General features: G+C 38.7%; 2 protein-coding genes and 1 long non-coding RNA gene across 3 annotated transcripts; all 3 read right to left on the reverse strand.

Annotated features, from left to right (window-relative positions):
* Window positions 1-1,164: 1,164 nt before the first annotated feature.
* LOC135205061 (murinoglobulin-1-like) lies at window positions 1,165-13,626 on the reverse strand. The gene is made up of 17 exons (XM_064235333.1): window positions 13,464-13,626; window positions 11,441-11,593; window positions 10,842-11,066; window positions 10,162-10,344; window positions 9,133-9,313; window positions 8,685-8,840; window positions 7,994-8,073; window positions 7,405-7,474; window positions 6,942-7,110; window positions 6,270-6,498; window positions 5,218-5,414; window positions 4,048-4,127; window positions 3,505-3,626; window positions 2,810-2,960; window positions 2,364-2,500; window positions 1,652-1,755; window positions 1,165-1,341 (listed from the first exon to the last, which is right to left on the reverse strand). The coding sequence occupies exons 1-17, from the start codon at window positions 13,497-13,499 to the stop codon at window positions 1,308-1,310; spliced, it is 2,307 nt and encodes a 768-aa protein (XP_064091403.1). The 5' UTR covers window positions 13,500-13,626; the 3' UTR covers window positions 1,165-1,307.
* Window positions 13,627-14,030: 404 nt separating this feature from the next.
* Window positions 14,031-15,360, reverse strand: LOC135205062 (alpha-2-macroglobulin-like). Its single transcript, XM_064235334.1, has 2 exons — window positions 14,981-15,360; window positions 14,031-14,365 (listed from the first exon to the last, which is right to left on the reverse strand). Exons 1-2 carry the CDS (start codon window positions 15,350-15,352, stop codon window positions 14,180-14,182), a joined length of 558 nt encoding a protein of 185 aa, XP_064091404.1. The 5' UTR covers window positions 15,353-15,360; the 3' UTR covers window positions 14,031-14,179.
* A 148-nt stretch (window positions 15,361-15,508) lies between these two features.
* Window positions 15,509-17,918, reverse strand: LOC135204942 (uncharacterized). Its single transcript, XR_010312381.1, has 4 exons — window positions 17,634-17,918; window positions 16,838-17,040; window positions 16,513-16,728; window positions 15,509-15,749 (listed from the first exon to the last, which is right to left on the reverse strand). It is a non-coding gene; the product is annotated as an uncharacterized LOC135204942 (long non-coding RNA).
* Window positions 17,919-21,174: the final 3,256 nt, after the last annotated feature.

The following is a 21,174-nucleotide window of genomic DNA, read 5'->3' on the forward strand; positions in this document are numbered from 1 at the left end:
CATCAAACAAGGTGTCCATAAAGTCTCAGTACCATTGTGGGCAATAAATACTGGTAATGGTACTGGGACTTTATGGACACCCTGTATATACTACAGTATATATATATCTCATGACTCTTCTAAACTTACCGTGACCAAAGCACAGCCTTCGCCAGAAGCCGTTCGATTGACACTGAAGGGCGGAGCCTGCACGACATATTCTGTGTCCACCGAGAGGCGGCTTTCTTCGCTCACTATGAAAGAGAGTGTCTCGTTCCCTGCTGAAACTCCCAAGGTCACTTTTCCCTTGGGCGACGCGTATGTCTCGCTGAACGTTGCTAAGGCCTGGAGGGCTATGGCTGTGTCCTGGTGGAAGAGATGAGGGAATTTCTTGATTGAAGGTGTTTCATGAAGGCCATTTAGATCTTTGCTCTTTCCTTGTGTTGTAGCACTATGCTCTCCCTCCTAAATGCTGCAAATAATTATGATGCTACCACTATTTGGTCTTTAATTTAACTGAAGGTTTATGATAAATATTAAAAAAGTATTACTATTCTTAGCACTCAAATACTTACATGAAATAAGGCAAAAAAAGGGGGCAAAAATAGAAAATAAAGAGAAAAGCATGATATCTAAACCTAAATATCAAGGTTTTGTAGATGAACACGTTCATGTTTATGTACATTTTCATGAACATCCTAAAATGTTTTTTCAAAGTTACCACCAGAGGCTGGCCCATTCTACTTAAAGAAAAGTTATCAACTACTGGATAAGAGAATGCTATATAGCAAAGAATTACAAGACATTTTTCTCAATTTGTAGCTACCTCCTAGTTTGCCCCATGAAAATTCCTTCTTACCCTTGAGGACAAGTTGACATGATCTCTATTCCAGTTACAGAAGCATGGATCAGAAAGTTATAAAAGGACTTATCCCTAGAAGATAAGGACCAATGGACTACATTACTCACCTGTGTCGACACGAAGCCTCCCTGCCCATTCCTGTTACTGGAGATCAACTTGGCTAGTTTCAAAGCCTCCTGAACATAAGCATTTGGGTCTACCTTCATCATGGCCAGGAGGATATACCCGGCCGTCTCCACTAGAGTTGGCTTATTAAGGGCATCTGGATTGGCTACTAGGACATTGTAGGCACTGTCAATGATGCCCTTAGCTCGGCTGTCAGAAGCAAGAGACAGGGCGTAGCCAATGAGGGCATTGGTGTAAGGAGCATTTTTGGTGGCAGATGTGATACACTTGGTGGCATTAGAAACAGGGGCCGTGTCTTTCACTAATCCAGATTCCAGCATGGCTATCATGACATAGGCTGTCAGTGGTAGCAGAGACTGACCATCCACGCCTCCCTGGAATATGGATATTCTTGACTGTCTGAGATTGAACCTTTAATTTTAGTATTTTCCATCTTGGGAGACTCATTGGAAACTGCAATTGTATATTCTGTAATCCTAGGTCCCAGGAGGAATGTAAATACTACAATCAAAGAGTTATCCTCAAAATCATCCCCTCTGTAATAGATGCACCATTAACTTGAATCTATAAACCATCTACAAAATACAGAATACAAGAATTGAGGGAGAAATCACAACCTAGTGTAAATCAGTCTCTTCTCAACAGTGTTAATGAAATCTATAAAACAACGACAATTCTAATTACCAAGAGATCCTTATTGTGTACAGTTCCCTCAGACTGAAGCATCCATCCTTGTCTTGAAGACGTTCTAACCAATCTGCATTCCTACCCAGGTCTCTCCCATCAACCTGTAATTTATCATTATAAATTTATCATCATTAAAATCGCTGTTGTTATTGCTATACATAATGGACACACATTTGTTGAAACAAGGTATGTGAGGCCATTGACTTGTTTTGTAAGTTTTTGCAAATTATTGACTCACTTTCTCTGTCACCTCAAGTTATAATCTCAGATATCATGGAGAACATGGCCGTTTATGGCAGTTTTCAATACAATGGTTCCTTTGCAAGCAGGCCAGGCACTCATCTGCATATTGCTTATCTTACTTTGGTCTCTTCCAACTGATATATTTTATTTATTCAAGTTCAGCTCTAACTTACTCTCATTTTTACCTCTCATTGAACCTACAGATGCGATTGACAGCCGAGGTTGTCCTAACTTTTAAATGTCATTTGCCATCTGCAGAGGTTTTTCATGAAAGAGAATTGTTTATTTGAAAGTTGAGTTGGGGGGAAAATATCTCATTTATTTAGATCAAGTGCTCAATCTACACACTAAGGACAAATCTTTTGGAAGAGCCGTTGGTGAGTAGAGAAATACCACTTTGTATGGTCTCATCAAACTACCTCCAATGCTTTTGACAAAGCTTTCATGTGAAATGATGCAAACTTACAGTAATATATCGAGAAGCTTGTGCAATGACCCTCAGGGCATACGCTGTTAGCAGGGTAGATCCTCCTAGAAAATCATAACGAATGAAGGCATCGTAGGAGCCGTCATCCCTCGCATGGGTTAGCATCGCTTGGTATCCTGAAAGAGTGTTGGTGAACATACTGAGGATGGTTTGATAAGCGATGAAAACAAGCAAAGAGTTGCAATGAAAGGTTCTTCAGGCAATAACAACACAGGTAGATACCGAGAATGGGTCTTTAGGTTACCTGACAAGGATAAGTTATGGCCTCATAGTTTCGGCATCAGTTAAGGACAGTTAAATTCTCATGAGCCTTAAGGAATCAGCACAGAGATTTACCCTGCTTAACTGATCAGGATTCACGGCTGAGCCTTGGATGATCAAGAGCAAATGAGTCAATGAATCAATGAACTTACAGAATGACATACCAAATTCCATATTTCTCTTTGTAAGCTGCTCTATCTCAGGGGTTAATTGTCCAATGGCCTCCAGGTACTTTAGAATGTAAAAACTGGCAGCGATTTCCATCATCTTTTGCTCTCCACACCCCTGGGGCATTGGGATCAAGTCATCTAAGTTCTGAAAAAGAAAATGAGGATGTGTAAAGTCAGTAGCCCAAGGCGATGAAGGAATAACACAGCAGCCAAAAACGACGGTTTTAATGGCAGTCGTCTTGCTACATGTTGCCAACCCAAGCATGGCTATCTCCCCCGGTCCTGCCGGATCACAACCACCCACAATCCATCAGCAGAACAGCAGAGCTTCGACATGCTCATCTTACATGCAAGGATTAATACATAACGGGATGAAAAGTACAAAAAATAAAGAAAAAATGAAATTTCTGTAATGCAGAAACTTCATGGAAGTTGAGATTATTCATTGCCATTTGTCAAAACCATTGAGACTGTCAAATAAGACCTGTGGCAGTCACAATGCACCTCTCACATTCATGAAAATATATTTCCGGAGTCTAATGAACATGCTGACATCCACTTACTTTTTTTTGTATGTAGTATTGACTATTGTTATGATAATTATCACTGGTACGTATGTTTTCAATAAGGATGATGGCAAACATTTTAATTATTATTATTGTTATTAATACAAGGCATCAGGATCTTACTTGAATCGTTGGACCCAGGAGGTCCTTTGTGACACTGACGAAAACCTTCTCTGAATCTGGGACAATTCCCTCAGGGGTACCAACAGACCAAGTCTCGAAGTCGTCTTGGGGCTGACCATTCACTGGTGGTGAAATTATACTACAGAATGAATTTGGGGTATTCATGGGAAGGCTACGTTAATTCTCTCATAGACCCTTATTCCTATTTGAAATATTTACTTACAATTGGCATTGAGGCTTATTTACAGCGGAATGAAGGCTTATTTACTGCTGACATTAAGGTTAATTCACAGATGATGTTTAGGCTAACTTACAGTTGACATTAAGGTTAATATACAGTTGGCATTAAGGCTTATTTACAGTCAACATGAAGACTAACTGACATTCATGCCCATTTTCTCTTGCTAATGTCTATAATAGGAGACAATTGGATAGTACTTAGTTTCATTAACTAGCCCAGTCCAAGATAATATAATAATAAAAAGACAGTACAAAACTGCACAAAGTCAGTATTGACATTTTCCAAGAAGTAAACACACTCACCTAGACAGAAGTAATCACTCACGACTCTCTCTTGTGAAATGCCTTCGAATTTCACTCTTAGAAGCTTGGTTATGGTGTCACTGAGATGAAAGAGATAAAGAAATTAAACAAGACAAGAAGATGTGAACTCCAGAGTTCAGGGTTCAATGGGAGAGACCATATGAGACTCGAATGCATCTGGCAACTTTTCATGGCACAACAAAAATACTTATTCAAAATATTGCTTTACATTAACTGTACCACAACGTTCTTGTGTTAGTATACAGGCACTGACTTATTTGCCAGTGTTACAACTATAGTCAAACTCAGCCTTTTTGGCCACTAAGGTGTTGGCCACACAGTTGCCGCAGTTCTCTAAATACGCCACAACAGTGATGAAGATATGTCTCTGATATTTTTTATGCTAACTAAATATATGGTAATTACTCTGTTTCCTAATAAAACTCCATATGTTTAAGAATGACTAAGTTTTTGATGGGAAAATGAATGTTACTAAAAATGTTTTCATGAGATTTGACAACACCTCTGTGCTAGGTTAGTGCTCTGTTGCCACCTCAGCCCAACAAGGTCTTTCTGTGTCATGGACCCACCATGTAAACATCCCCCGCTTCTCACTGCCCCCACCCGCACAGTCAGACTAAGGAAATAATTTATAAAGTTAATCGGTACTTTTTAGATGAAAAGGCCAACGGCGGACACAGCCAAAGCCACCAAAGTGAGCAAAAGGACAGTTAGAAGGATTTGCTCCGGAGCAAATCAAGAATGGTGGTCAGAGGCTGAACACAAGAAAGAGAGAGAGAGAGAGAAAAGAAAGGTGGGGTGGAAGTACCTACCTGGTGAGAAGTGGCAACAGTGTGGAAAATCCAGGGTAAACAAGGCCAACGCCTAAGTAGCCAAAAAGGCTGAGTTTGACTATAAGATCTTTGACTTCGATATTTGGAGTGCATACCAGGATACCTTTAAATTCTAACTCCTATTGACTCAGGTCTTTCCACTATAGCCCTTCTGAAGTCATATGGTTTAAGTCACATACTTTTGGTTCCTGGTCCCAACAGGTCAAACAACAAACAAATAGCCAACCTTTTCTCTGGTCCTACCAGAACAAAGAACCAACAAATAGCCAACCTTTTCTTTGGTCCTACCAGGACATGGAGATATCAAATTACCAACCTTTTCTCTGTGGTTGTGGTACTACTGCACTGAGTATCCTGCCTATTAATAGATGCCGTGAATGTCAGTTCAATGTCACCCACTTCCACAGGTGTTACAATAAACTCCGCCACCCCCTTGTCCTCTGCATTCACACACATGTCGGCTGATGTGCTTGCACCTGTGTAGCTACTGCTTTCTTGAAGGGCAACTCTCACCTGAAATGGGAAACAATTGACTGCACAGGACTGAAAAATCTTTTTTGACTTTATATAGTCGCTAATCATCAAACAGAGAAGTTTCAAGCTATATCTGAAAGCTTCTCACAGTTCAGAAGGTAGAAGAAAAAGTTTTAACAATCAGTGATGGCTAAATGTCAGGAGCCGGAAAACAGATATTCAAAATCATAAGGGCCGTCATCTTGATTTAATAACAGAAAAGATATGTTTTCAAATGTCATTTGAATATTTAGAATCATTGATACTTGAAACCATTTTTTTCTGCTGTTTAATCAATATGAAACTTTCATGATGAACTAAAACTGTTTAATCACACATTAACAGACAATTGTCATCAATGATTGTTAAAACTTCTGCATCTTCCAACAGAACTGTGAGAAGCCTTCAGATATTACTTGGCTCTTCTGTGTCTGATAATTAAAGATTAAAACCAGCAAGATTATCATGCAACTCAGGCCTCTCAAAAATGAGAAGTGCAAGGAAATGAGGCAACCTTCATGATTATTTAAGATTGGGACAACCTCATGACTTCCTGGAGACTAGAAGACCACAAGAATTAATCTCCATGGTCTCTGAAGGCTTTGAGACAACAAAAATTGGACTTTTCCTATCATTAGTCCCAAGATACCTGGAAGACCATTTGAAGTAATCTTAGAGTTAATTCAGCATTGAAAAACCCAGGGAACTTACTGGCAAGCTCTCTTTCTGCTAGATGAAGACCACAAAGACTGGAATAGTGAGTCCTAATACCCCACATTAGTCCCAAGAGGCGTGAGAGACCATAGGAACTAATATTTGCATTAATTCTACACTTGAAAAACCTTGGAAACTTACTGGTAACCTCTCTTTTTGATAGTTGAAGACTGAGAGCAAGATTGGAATGGTTTCTCCTAGACGAGCAGCTGGTGGCAGAGTCAGATCTAGTGCAAATGGGGTCAATGTGCTGATGGTTGCGATGGGACTTAGGCCTATACCTTTTTCTGGATGGACGCACACGGCTTCACCCACCAATTCCATCATGCTGTCAGGTAGCAGGAAGTCTTCTTTAAACTGGCCCTCGTCACTGGCAGGGAAAAGTACTCTTAAATGATTTGCTGAACCGTTGACACATTATCAGTACAGATTTTTTCATGGGAGGGAGGTTGTTATGGACAAATTAACCCCTTACTCTACTTCAGCAGTTGGTAGAAGTGGTAAGAGAAAGCCAGAAGAAATTACAATACAAGCAGATGAACAAAAGATTTCAGAGTAAGTATTTTTCATGGGAGAGAATCTGGAATGGACAAATTACCAACTTACTCTAACTTCAGCTGCTGGTAAAAGTGGTCAGAGGGAGTTAGATGGACTTAAAACACTGACGAATGAACAAAAATTTCAGACTCATGCAACATCTTCTCTCAGCTAATGACAACCTCCCCTCTTTAACTAAAGCAACTCAGAGACTTGGTTAAAAGTCACAAAGGAGAAAGAAAGAGCTTCAGTTTTCCAAAATTCACCAACACCTACTTGACAACAACTATTTTCCATAGCCAGGCATCTGCATAGTTGTTACGCCATTCGTCTATTGTTGCTGCGTCTACGTAATCAGGTTCATTCAGCCCACTTTCGGGTACTGACCCAGGAACGTAAGAGCTGTCTGGTGGTCCAGACTCATAAATATCATAATTGAAATAATCTGAAAAGAAACATTTGATATCCAGTTTAGGAAATCTTGAAGAGGGCTGTCGTGTAATCTGGTAAAATCTGGGCTAAGTCGAGTTTGTCATTTACTTTTCAGAATGAGGAGAATTTTATAACTGATGCCTCTGTTTATAAATTGGAACAGGTGACAGAACTAACCCAGATGCTTATAGTCAGATGTGAGTCTCCTTTGAGCAGATGGTACTCAGGCTGTTTATGACCATACCCATCCTCAGATGAGAATGGTCTCATATTTGAGAGCAATGAATATGTCGTCACAACTACTTACCAAATAGATAAATGAAACCGCATGGCCTAGTCTCCACTGTCAGATCTGTCAGGACAACCAAGCCAACATCCTGTCAATTAGACCGGAATCTTCTGTCATTTACTATTGGAATAGACAGATTCTTATTGGGCTTATAATTATTTTGTAATTGTCAGAGAGTGCACTGTCCCACACTAGTGCAAGAGGGAACTTCTCCGTTGGTTTGGAAGAGTCTGCAGGGCCAAAACAGGCCTCTTGTCCCTTCAAAATCTAGGGGTAAGGGCCCTAGCAGACGTAAAGGTAGATTTAATCCAAACCTACCCATCAAGACGTAAGGTGAGTGAAAATCACTCTGAAATGTGAATTCTTATAGGCCATTATCAAGAAAGAATGACAGAATTGATTAAGCGGGAAATTATACCATTATTTTAGGCAAATTCATCACTAGGGTTTCATTCTAATTGACAAAGCATGGACGGTTGACGTTAAGTTGACTGTTATAACATCAATTGCCTTGACCAAAAGTACTTCAGTACTTGCATATATACATGTGTGCATATGTATGTATGTTTGTGCTTAGACACATGCACTCACGACCCTGTTCACTTACATTGAAAGCAAAAATTGCATCCACGTCAGAGAAATCAAAATAAGGGTAGGGTAGAGTCTCGCCGTTAGACAGTTGTCTACCTTTAAAGAGAAAATATTCAGATTAGCGATAGATAGCTATTCTCTCTCTCTCTCTCTCTCTCTCTCTCTCTCCCAAAACAGTGCGAAGAATTCGAGAAGTTACTTATATACATACATATCATATATATATATATATATATATATATATATATATATATATATATATATATATATATATATATATATATATATATATATATATTAATATATATATATATATATATATATATATATATATACATATATAGAAAATAAAATAGAATAATTCTTATATGCTTTATAATTGGAGATATATTATTTAATTACTTTGCTTGATCAATTCATGGCTATATTATTCATGATGGTACACAGAAAGCAACACTGATCATACAACGAAGAAACTACTTGAAGCAGAAAAAAAAATTAAGAAAACAGAGCGTGGGGTAGACCCACCATCGATTTTTCAATAGTAAATGAATTGTTTGGATAGTATTCCAAATAAAATTAAAAGTTCAAATTTGAAATTAAATGCAAATCCAAATGGTAAGCCGTTGTGAATTATATTAGGTCTTACATCTGTCTGCGCTGTCAACTTTGACATTGACAATTAAAACAGATATCAACAGAATTACCGTCTTCGTAATACGAGATGCCCTTGGCACCATAGCAGTAGTTATAGTTGTCAATCTGTGTGTTGTCATAATAAGGCGATATTCTGGCCTCATTCAGGACCTCGAAGATGGCGGATGTTGTTAGTCCCTGGACTCCTGATCTTCGGTCAGCAACACCTGGAATCCTATTTCGTTGAGTGCAAAAGAAACAACAAGCACACACACATATATCACATATATCCCTGTTGACTCTCATGGCAGGGTCCTAGGACGTCAGGATTCATATGACAAAAATGCAACTGAAAAATCTAGCTGATTACTGGATGTAAAATCCATGGCTGTGCAAGGTAAGAAATTTGTTCTGTGCAATAGAGAAGTACTGTCATTCAAATTATTAGAATCAGGATATGATGCATCACAATTGCCATCAATAGGCATGCTGAACTCTCTTAAGAAATGATCATCTCACTAATTCCACAGACGGACTTGGGTGCGGCAGATAGAGTTATGGTCACGGGATCGTTTGGTGCTGGAGTTGGTCCGGGTGACGAAAAATTCAGACTAGTAGGGTTCTGGAGGCACTGTTCAGATTTCAGCTCACCAGAGGTTGACACAACTTCACTGTCAGTCCTAACGTACCATACCAGTACCTGAGGTCAGTGATTTTAGATGGTTAGGATTAAAGGAATGAATTTCATCTCTATGGACTGAGAGTTTGGAATAGGATGTTTACACTGGTCAAGAGCTTACACGAAAGCTCTTGAAAGCTAAATCCTAACTTGCACCTTAGCCAAGGTGTCTCAACATTGTCATGGAGGGAATCAGCAATTATGATGATCTGAATTTCGAGTGATAGCTAAAGTATCCTTGTCTTATGTATCAAATTTTCACGAAAGCTCCCTGCCTAAGGTCTCTCTGGCCTCTTTGGCAGGATGAACAAGTAACCAAAAATTCCCCAAGCCTTAGATGCAAATGCCGTTAATAGCTTAATTATATTTTGTCCACCAGAGAAGAATGCAGTGTTCAAAGGCATAATTTAGCTTGTTATTTTGGCTTAAGTGCAGTGATTCTTTACATTAATATCATAAATGTATCATATTTGGCAATATCTATAACAGTAATATATTGTACTTAGCAAGATTCACTCATGCAGGTTAATCGTAGAGTATGTAGAAAGTTTATGCATAATATTTTATTAGTAAATTAGAACAGAAGTGAATTTGAATAAGTCATAAAGAGGAATGACACTGATCTGTTCATGTTACTGGAAACGGCAAAGGTAGTCTATGGCAATAAGCAAATAGATGTCTCGTACATGATGCACTCGCTGTGATCATCTTATAAAATGTCGTACTATATAAATATTGCTGTTTTATATAGTATATGGGCTATGTGCCTTCATTCTGTGAAATGAATGTATCATATATTGCTAATTTACAAAAATATATCACACTCAAGCCAATTTTATCTCAAAAAATCTCTATGAATTTTTACTCACTTTGAGGTCTGCCAAGTGAAAGGTAGGCACAGGAACCTTGATGACAAAATTCCCTCTGACGAGACTAGGATCGAAGCTGTTGCGCTCTTGTCGAAGCGGCTTCCCTTGACCTATCTGAAGAGCAGATTCCCTGAGGTTATAACTCTTGACCTCTGTCCACAATACCTGGGCACCTGACGTCAGCTGTAGTTGATCAGGGAGGGATATGGTTGAGTTGATATCAACTATCAAAGAAAGCCCAGGAAAGAAGACTGCAGCAGTATGGCCATGTGGTGAGAAGGAATGATGCATAAGTGGAGAGGAGAGTGATGTAGGTGGAGGTGCTTGGCGGGAGAGCGAGAGGAGGACCAAAGCGAAGGTGGATGGACGTTGGAAATGAAGATCTGAGAGACAAACAGTTGTCAGATGATGATGTGTTTGACAGAGCCAGGTGGAGAAAAGCTGTCAGAAAACTGACCCCACATGTGGGGAAGATGCAGAGAAAGATGGTTGAGTTGATATCAGTCACACAGAGACTTATGATTAAAGCATGGTTGATAATCTTTAGTTAAGCAGTTGTGAAGGAGATAAGTGTGGTCCTATAATACACTATGATTCAAGTTGAGTTAAAGTTAGTACTCTGCTACTTTAGCAACATGAGTAACGAAAGCCCCACGTCCAACAAAATACGAAAGACACACCTGTGACCTAATCAACGCCTTGGCAGTCCCGTTGCTGACAAATAAAACCGGAATTTCAACTTCTGTGATTTCTCCAGGATTGCAACTCAGTACCACTGAGGGAATATCAAGTTGGAGACTGGAATTCGAAGGCGAGTAATACAACAGAGGCTCAATATAGTAAGAATTTGTCGAAGAAAGGTTACCAAGCGGTCCACTTTGTATTCCTGGGTTGACAGGCTTCACCTGAGGGAGATAACGAAACGTGAATCCTCGTACCTGGAGGTGTATCTATGAAGCAAGCCCCACCATTTTCTGAGGCTTCTGAGGTAGGTAATGAAAATAAGATATATTTTTTTTTGGCGCAATACCTGTTTGTCCCCACTTGAAAATCGGCACAAAGTGATAAAGACTTGGATATTATATGTGAAGTTTTGTTTTCCCTCAATAATTTCTTTCTCTAAAATGAGAGAGATACAATACACCAAGTAAATTTTACATCCTTTTGATCTAATGGAGCATATCAACCCTAATGGAGACACGAGTTATGTATGATGGACAACATTTGCCAATATGGAATGATTAAATTAGATACAGGCGCACAGTAACTTTTCAATCACCACTATCTCTTTGCCCTTCATCAAGACTCCGGAAGGAATGACCACGTCAATGATGCCAGTTTCGTCCAGGACGTAGTTGTTACAGACACTTCCAACACACATGGACATCTTGTCACCCTTAATTGGCTCTGCATCTTGCTTTGTGATTCCTAACTGTCAATGTTATGATTTAACTTTTAGAATTCTCATATAACATCAAAGGTTATGATTAGAATATGGTTAAAAAAAGGTCCCTTTCCCAGGATTTTCATGCATTTGTGACATGTATCTTCAGGAGAGCAACTCGCAAAGTTCAAAAGATATTCTATTTACATGGAGACTTACTTTTTAAAAAATACTTTATTGTCTTCAGAAGTGTAATTCAGGCAATAATTCATGTCCACCTTAGAAAAATATATATCACAAATAAATGTTCACAAGTAATCAGATCCATAGACATAGATAACACGTGTACTGAAGAGCTCCTGCGGCATAATTTTTTTTAGACATCTAAATGTAATAACAAAAGTGGAAAAAAATTAATTATAAGGTAATATATAACAAACCGATCAACTGCAAGACAAATAGATTGATTTTATAAATTTTTTGTTTGTGAATTCATTACCAGACATTTGAAATTCACTCACAGAGGCACATAAATACTGTCACAAACGTCCTCTTGTCGTTTGCTATTAAACTTTTCCATATTAAATACATTCCAAGTTGACGAACAAGAACATAGAGTAAGAGACCAAAGATGTACAAGTTGTTCTTTAGTTGGATGTTTTTCAGTTGGATGTTTTCCCCTTCATCCTTCGTATAACTCTCAAGTGTCAAAAGCGAAGGTGATTTGCTGCCTGCAGAAATGCCATTTTAATGTCCTGTCAGAAGGACCCTTTTTGCCCCTTGTATCCTGAAGCCTAAAACGACCGAAGTGAAAAACGTGATAAGATGCTTGATCAATGCCGATATCGCTCCTAGACAGGAAACGAAGGCACCTTGGGGTACTTCATCTCTCTCATGCCTTTATATGAATTCCCCGGTCAATTTCCCTGAAAGAGCCATTGAGGAGGATCACACCTCTGTCCTGTCACTTCCTACTGCCACCATGGTTGACCCTCTCATCAACCATTCCAGTTACCTGCCCGGATTAGCGGTATACTCAAAGAAGAAACAAATGTCGAAACATAACCACCGTTGATACCGATGTGGTAAATGCCGGCTCAGATGGACTATACTTTGCCACTGCCAGTGCCATATCCGGTGTAGTATTCCGGAAACCTCAGTGTGAACAAACCTTGCTCACATTGCGCCACCTTATATTGTCTACAGGTCTTACTACTTAGTTATAGACTGTGATTAGCCTACTGAGGCACAGAGATTTTGCTCGCAGTAGTGCGGCATTTTGTGTTGACATTGTACCCAGTAACATAAAATCTTGTAGTGCCACAGAACTCTATTGATAGTTCCTGTATATTTTGTTCTTCTGATACCTCCAGTGAATTATATTTATAAGTGGACACACCTAAGTTTGCATTGAATCCTTATTTTACTTTAGGATTACCTTGAATTCAGTAGAGTATAACCTTTTCTGTTCAGTTACATTAGCCTCTGATATAAAGTAGAGCCATTCCTCCAATTCTCATATCACACCCTTCCAGGCCGTGACCATAATGACCTATGTGTGTGTGTGTGAGTGTGTGCGTGTGTATGTGTGGATCTAATTTGTACAATTTTCTAATGAAAGTCACATGCCACACTAGTAAACACGAAATTAACAGTTGTCAACTCTTGGTGTAAATCAGCTGAGTGGGTTCATGAGAAGCTTTCAAATAATGCCTAAAAAACTTTGATTACCTTCAAATACATCATCTAATCTATATCACTACCAAGCTACATCAAAATCTGTCCAGCGTTCTTGAGGCATCCGATTAACTCCAACTCCAACCTATGCGAAGACAGACAGGCATATTGGCAAGCATATAACCTCCCTCTAGGTTCACCGGTGGAGGCAACAAACAACTGAGGCTTCTCTTCATCTTACCCTGAATGGGAAAGGAAGCCCCACTCTGTAGTACATCTCACTCGATAGTCGTTTATAAAAGTATCTTTTGCTTCTAACGTCCACAACCCTGATCTGCGCTCAACCGCCTGTGTCGCTTCCTCGACAAACCGGGCATCAATGACTAATTGCCGTGGAATGCTGTCACTCTTGAAATTTTTGAGATCTACCTTACCTGCCCAGCAGCCAACGACGCCCTGTGTGAGATGAATATAAGAGAGTGATGGATGCTTATGAGAATCATTGGCAAGGGTTAGAAATAATTGTTAGTATAATTCTAGATACTCGTTTTAGCATGAGTGAGGTACAACTGACGTCAGAAGGTATGGTGGAAGAAGAGCAGTGCCTGTGATTACAACAAATAGGATTACTTTAACTCCTCACATTTCGTACAGAAAGTGTTCTGACTTCTTTGACCTTTCATTACGAATCTAGAAATGGCAACTCACCGATTTTGTGGTGGTAACGACACCTATACTGGGGTAACCATTTGAATATGTATCGATCGTGACGGCTCCTTTGACTGGTATGCCATCAACGTACCTTTGGAAAATAACTAGGTGAAATAATGCTCTAATATCAAGAAGTGGTAATAGGTACTTGATATTATTCACCTTGTTGAGTTTGTAAAATCTTTTAAAACAGCTTATCCTCTATAGTATACCTATTCTACCTTATACACTGGCGTAAGATTGCCATTACAAGAATAACTTTGACATTCCATACTTTCCGCAGACGTTGAACGGTATCTCAGTAGCAGTCCCCAGCACATGAGACTGTACATCGAGGGTTACCGCAAATCTTGGCAATATTTCAGGGTTGACGGAGAATTGCTGATACTGACTCTGTAACCCTTTGATTTTTACAGTAATGCCATACAAACCCTGAAAGAGTTCAAAATGTCACTAAAGGAGATCATATATCTTACTCTAAAGTTATATGTAGCATCTCACATCATATATTTTAATCAGCGGTTATGGATAATATTTTACCCAAGATGAAGCACATTGAAATATCTTCATTTGTTTTAGATCAGTGGTTCTTAAAACTGGGGGGCTGAGGCACCCTAGGGGGTCGTCAGCAATTTCCAGGGGAGGTGCGAGCCCTAGGGGAAAATAAAAAATTCTCTAGTTATTATGTTAATAAGAGTGAGGAACTCATATTCAGAGGTGTATGGAAAAATGAAAAAAGTGTCACCTTATAACGTTAGTTTCCTATAGTCTACCACTCTAGTTTGATTCGTTGGGCTAACGATGTTTTGTGATTATTTACCTACCTCCCTATCTCTCGAAAACCCTGCTCTCTCTCTATTTTTTTCATTTTCCTTTAAATCTGGGAGGGAATTTTCCTCATAGATACAAGTAGACCGTGGAGGGAAGGACTACTCATAAAGGGGCGAGGTAATAGAAAGTTTAAAAGAACCGCTGTTTTAGATCATCACCCCAGGAAATGAGATAAAATTAAATCCCCTCAGGAAAAAATAATATACAAAAACAAACCTCCTCCACTTCCTCAGCCAACTGGAAGCTGAACTGCAGGAGTCCATCAGGATTGGGCACTGCCGTCCATTCAGCCAAGAGGTGTGTAGACGGTGATCGGACCTGAACACTTGCCAATGGATCGTACAAGATGGAGTCTTGGCTGCCAATCAAGGTCAGGACTCGGAACTGTACCAGCTGACCAGGAAGGTAGCTATACTTCTCAGTCAGGATGAAAATCTGGGAAATTTCAGAAGTCATGACCTTGTATTCTTGAGACACTTTTGTCTTTCCAACTGTGCCATTTATAGTCAGGAGAGTGGATCTACCCGCAGTGTATGGGATCTCAAGTTCACTACAAGAGTAACCATCGGATACTGTAAGAAAAAGCATTTAGAATGTTAACAGGCTGACTTCGGACAAACTGCTGTGAATAGATCCATGGAACGTAAACTTCTTTAGTTGCTGAGATCCTGAAGCATGAAGGTTTCTCAGGGAATCGGACATGGGCAGACTTTTTAAGAAGGAACTCAAGACCGAATGAGTATTTCTTTGAATGAAAGTTGCAAGGGGCTATAAGACATAAAATTCAGGAATATAATTCTATATAAACAAACTTGATTTATAGCACTAACCTTTCTCCTTCATTTTACTAACAGATAAAGATGCCTGTGATCTACCCAAAAGGTTGAATTTCAAGTCGACAGGTACATTTTGAGAGGTAACAAAAACGCAGATAGGAACTTTTTGACCTTTTGTGACCTTTCTTGCCGTTGTGATGAGGTAATCACTGGAAAAAAATTTGGTTTATTAACTGAAAATTAGAAGCCAGTTATGTGGAATTTAGATCTGCCATTCTGATGAAGTTGAAGCTATGAGAGAAGTAATTGGTGGTAATGGATTATGTTCACTTAAAACTCTGACAAATTTATAAATGAGGATGAAAAGGTCAATAACTCCAAGAGAGTATCTCACAGAGAAATGGCACCAAAGTCTTGCGACTGTTTCAAGTGTGTACACACTTGAAACAGTCGCATGAGAAAGGAGCTTTCCCTGATACCTATCTTATTTTCAGTTTTACGAATCAATTGAAATAAATCCACCAGCCCTGCTTGGTCGAGACTCAAGTCTGAGAGTCAAAGTAAGAGATGGAAAGGTATAAAGTGAAAAGGCATTCTGTGGAAGTTATAAGAGAAAGGCAGACTTATTTTCATTTATGTTGTTCACCAAAGGCTTTTGTTTTGTTTGCCACTTCAGGCCTTCGTTATGGGTCTTTGTCTCAAATTTGGAGTTATGTGCCCCATTACAAAAGTCTTCATTCAATATTGACACCAACATGAAAGTATAAAAGAAGTATGAGTCTCACAAAGAGTAAATTACTTGGTACTTGGTACACTTCCAATCTTTATCATCTGTCAGTGAACATGCTCATATACCAAACACTTATCTGATTCACTCACATAGGCAATCCCAGTAATAAGCAAAGTGTCTGTCTACATAGATGTGCTTAAGCCTAAGGGCATATCATCAGTAAGTTACCAATCACAACTTACTCGGAGCAGTCCCAACCATGTACGCAGCATTCGTCAACATATTTGAGCGGACGGCACGTTGTAGACGGAGGCTTCTCCGAGCAGATGATGTCTTTGCAGACTGTCTGAGCAGCCTTCTTCCCCTCTTTCACGCACTTACATTTCTTGCAAGGGTCTCTTTTGGCTACCCACACTTTACCCACATCATAATAGTCTCCGTCGAGTTTGCAGGTGGTGCTTAGATGGAAAGAGATGGTGAGCTTTCAGACAGAAGGAAGAGGTGACTGTATGTGCCATGACGGTATCTATAATGAATTCTTTAACTGAACTGTACTGCTCAACTTACCTGGAGCAGTCAAATGGCTCACAGCATTTGTCCTTCTGCTTACCGAGCAACACGCAGTCCTTGTGTGGCGGACCTGGGCAATATGTAGAGTTTTCACATTTTGCAACTGCCCCTCTCCCGAATACAGGCAGTCACATTGATGACATTTCCACGGCTCAAAGGACTGGCCCATTTGGTACTTGGCTTTACCGTATGAACACAACCTGTTTGCAGAAAGGGTGATTAGGCTTCGTCAGTTGAACCTATGTACATGTAATTAAGGAGAACATCTGCCTACATTTCAATAGCTATGTTTAGTCCCAGTATGCTTATTCAACCACCTCTCGCCATTTGAAGGGTACAGACTCGCTCTCTGTCTCTCAGCAGGGATGCTGCTGCTAGCCCTAAGCCTTTTTGATAAACCAAGCTCCAGATATTGGCACCTAATTATATCTGGTTGGACTGGTAAGCAGTAGACCAAAAGCAATCCACTGCCACAGCAAACATGAGCAGAGGTTTGCATCACTCAGCCATGTAGCCCACTTTCCCTGGTCAGAAATCAGTCCATAGTTATCTAGTGGCCTATGATTACTGGTCTAAAGGTTATGCAACGGCCCAGTATGACTGGAAAGGTCAGGGAAGGTCAGAAATGGTACCTTGGAAGGTCACCAACAAGCATGAGCATAGGTTTGTATTACTCAGTCACATAGCCCACTTTGGCTGGTCAGAAATCAATCTAAAGTATATTACTGTTGGGTCAAAGGTCATGCAACGGCCCAGTGCGACTGGAAAGGTCAGTTAAGGTCAGAATAGGTACCTTGGGAGGTCACCGCAGACGTATCTTGAGCAACAACCGTCGAAATATTCAGTGCAGTCTTCACCTTTGGGTTTTATGGGACAGTCTGCGTAGCAGTTCCCCGACACTGGTCCGTAGATTGGGTCAACAAAGAAGCTGAAATTGAAACAATAAAAGAGAATTCGAGGTCAGACTTTGTTCAAGGAAGGTCTAGCTAGAATCATTCTGCAAGCAAATGAGTAAAGAAAGTATTTATTCAAGGTTTATTCAAGAGATCTAAGATGATCACGGAAGTGATGTTAAGTAATTTTCTAAGAAGTCCACAACAATAAAAAGTTAGTGTATAATTTTAAAACCCTTTACAAGAAGCTTTCGGACTCTTCCCTGGGTTCATCTGTTTTTTTTTTTTTTTTTTTTTTTTGACTGAGGATGAACCCAGGGAAGGGTTCGAAAGTTTTTTGCAAAGGGTTTTAAAATTATACACGAACTCTCAACATTTTTTATTATTGTGGACCCTTAGAACATTATATATTCTCAAGATAAAGAGTTTTCCCAAATTAAAAGTAATCAGTTAAGATCGACCTCAATTGTTTAGAAGAAAATGGCACCCACACTGAGGCTCTGCAAGATTGCCCAGAGAGAGAAATTGCAGATACTGGCGAAATCATTTGAAGTTGCTCGCTCACCTTCCCGAGGTCATTCCGCCATTGGAGGGCACCTTTGAGGTCGAATCGACCTTACCTGAGGTGACAGGTGACACAAATTAACTCTCACTCATATCTCCAGGTGTGCCTCAATTACAGGTGAGTTTAGAGATTGTTCAGATTTATCTTTTATAAAACTGTTGTGGAAAGTTCAGGTATCTAATATTTAATCAAATAGGCTATTAAAGTTAATAAAACTTATTTGTTTGTTTTTAAATAGTTATAGAAAATTCAAGCAATTAATAAGTAATCAAAAACCAACTTTTCATGTTCTCTAACTTACTACTTTTAAATAGAAATATTGATTATTATCTATACATAACATGGCACAGAAATGTCTTTTTAAAAATAAAAAGTTAACAGCATATTTTAATATTTTACAATTCTAACTTCCTATGACATCTAGACCTATTGCTAATCTAAGACTCATATTGATGTATTAACTATAGATATAATGAAATTTATCATTATCATTAAGATAATGGTCATCATACTTAAATAGAAAATACAGTATTGCTTTGATTAGATGAAATTTGCAATTATAGTGATATAAGTCATATTTTGCCTGCTACAATGAACAAGATGAATGTGATGTACTCAAGCTAAAATTACAATGGTATTATACGCGAATTACAGTTTTCCAGTTCACGCGTCGCGAAATGATTGATAGTTTACGCGAAATTCGCTAATTAAGTAAATGTTTAGACAATTTCTCTCGACGGTACACGGCAGAGTTATCATCGACGGTACACGATTCGATTAAGTTAAAAAATTCCTGTTAAAAGAAAGACATTTCATAAACGCGGATGTTAGAGGTATATGCACACACATATATGTATACATACATACATGCATACACTTGTATATAAATATAAATACTCGTATACACAAACATTAACTATCGGATTAACTATTGATCATACAGTGTCACCAGTGATGGATGCACCAAGAAAAGTTCATTTTGCCCTTAAGAAAAAATTGAAGCAGCTGTTAAGTAGTATGAAAGGTACCATTGTTCAAAAGGTCTCAGAACCTACAAATTGGGTTTCTAGTAACAAAGCCTAATTCAGATTTAAGGATTTGACAAAGCTATCAGGAGACCCCATTATCCACTTCCAACAATTGAGGAAATTTTACCGAAATTGGGCAAAGCTAAAATATTTTCAGTATTGGATGCTAAGAATGGATTTTGGCAAGTGCAACTTGACAAAGAGTCACGTTATTTGACTACATTTAAGTACGCCTTTTGGTAGGTATAGATGGAAGGGAATGCCTTTTGGTATATCATCGGCACCAGAGGAATACCAGAGACGTATGCATGATGCCTTACATAATTTAGATGGCATAGAAGACGATATCCTAGTTTATGGCAAAGGAGATACTGATCAGGAAGCTTTGGAAAATCATGATAAGAACCTATTAGCGTTACTGCAAAGATGCCGACAAGAAAACATCAAGTTAAATCAAGAGAAGATGAAATTACATGTGACTGAAGTTAAGTACATTGGACATTTGCTAACAAAGGATGGTGTTCGTCCAGATCCAAAGAAAATTGAAGCTATTAATTGTCAATTATCTTTCAAAGTTTTTACCGAGGTTGTGAGAAGGAACTCAGCCATTAAGAAATCTGGGAAAGAAAAATGTTGAATGGCAGTGGAACTCTTCTCATGATGAACATTCTCCAAGATTAAGAAACTAATTGTTGAAGCTCCTTGCTTGAAACATTTTGACAGTAATTGTAATGTGTCTTTACAGAGTGATGCTTCAATGTCAGGATTAGGTGCTGTCTCCAAATGCAAAACGGTCACCAAGTGGCTATGCCTCAAAATCGTTAACTGAAACTGAGCAGCGATATGCTCAAATAGAAAAAGATATGTTAACCATTGTTTTTGCAGAGTTACATTTTGATCAATATCTTTATGCCATAGCAAAGATGTTATTGTAGAAACTGATCACAAACCTTTGGAAAGTATTTTTAAGAAACCATTATTGAAATGTCTTAAGAGATTACAAAGCATGTTATTGCAATTGCAGAAGTTTAATTTGAGTGTTAAGTATAAACCAGGTAGTAAAATGTACATAGCAGATACATTGAGTAGAGATTTCTTGTCGAATACATTTTCAGGTGCTGATAAATCTGATGTAATTGCATTATTTGAAGAGGTTAGTAAAGTAAATATGACAGGACATGTTGCTGTAACAAATGAAAGACTTCAGGATATTAGACAAAAGACCAAAAGTGATGTTGCATTGTAAACAGTAAAAGAAACAATTCTAAAAGGTTGGCCCACTTACTGTTGATAATGATATAATTTTTAGAGGTAATTGCATTGTTGTCCCATCGTGTTTAAGGTCTTACATGCTGAAACAAATTCATTATGCTTACAATGGGATTGAAGCTACTGTTAGATATGGTAGAGATATATTGTTCTGGCCTGTCATGGGTGCAGATATAAAGAATTGTTTCTTCTTGTGTGGTGTGTAATAAGTATGGTAGTAAACAAACCAAGGAATCCTTAAGTTCACATGATTTTCCTTCTAGGCCTTGGTCTAAAATTGGAATGGATATTTTTAGTGTTGGCAATTGTAACTATTTGATTTTGGTAGATAATTATTCATCATATTTTGAGATAAATTCAATGGAAAATAAGTTAGCGTCAAATGTTGTAAGCAAGGTAAGGAGTCATTTTTCACTCCATGGTATACCAGACTTTGTAGTAAGTGACGGTGGCTCACAATTTACATCAAGTGAATTTCAAACTTTTGTAAAGAAATGGTCATTTAAACATATAAAATCATTCCCCTTACCAACCACCAGTCAAATGGCAAAGCCGAAAATGCAGTAAAAATAATGAAAC

This window comes from Macrobrachium nipponense, chromosome 48, assembly GCF_015104395.2.
Source record: "Macrobrachium nipponense isolate FS-2020 chromosome 48, ASM1510439v2, whole genome shotgun sequence".
Taxonomy (NCBI): Eukaryota; Metazoa; Arthropoda; class Malacostraca; order Decapoda; family Palaemonidae; genus Macrobrachium; species Macrobrachium nipponense.

What these genes read in the sequence shown, in the direction of transcription:
- LOC135205061 (XM_064235333.1), bottom strand. Translation starts at nt 13,499, where the DNA reads ATGTACTACAGAGTGGGGCTTCCTTTCCCATTCAGG. An exon ending in GAGTGATTACTTCTGTCTAG is followed by an intron (nt 3,627 to 4,047) that starts GTGAGTGTGTTT and finishes TTTCACCACCAG; the next exon opens with TGAATGGTCAGCCCCAAGAC. An exon ending in AAGCTTCTCGATATATTACT is followed by an intron (nt 1,756 to 2,363) that starts GTAAGTTTGCAT and finishes GATAAATTACAG; the next exon opens with GTTGATGGGAGAGACCTGGG.
- LOC135205062 (XM_064235334.1), bottom strand. Translation starts at nt 15,352, where the DNA reads ATGCTTTTTCTTACAGTATCCGATGGTTACTCTTGTAGTGAACTTGAG. An exon ending in TGGCTGAGGAAGTGGAGGAG is followed by an intron (nt 14,366 to 14,980) that starts GTTTGTTTTTGT and finishes GAACTCTTTCAG; the next exon opens with GGTTTGTATGGCATTACTGT.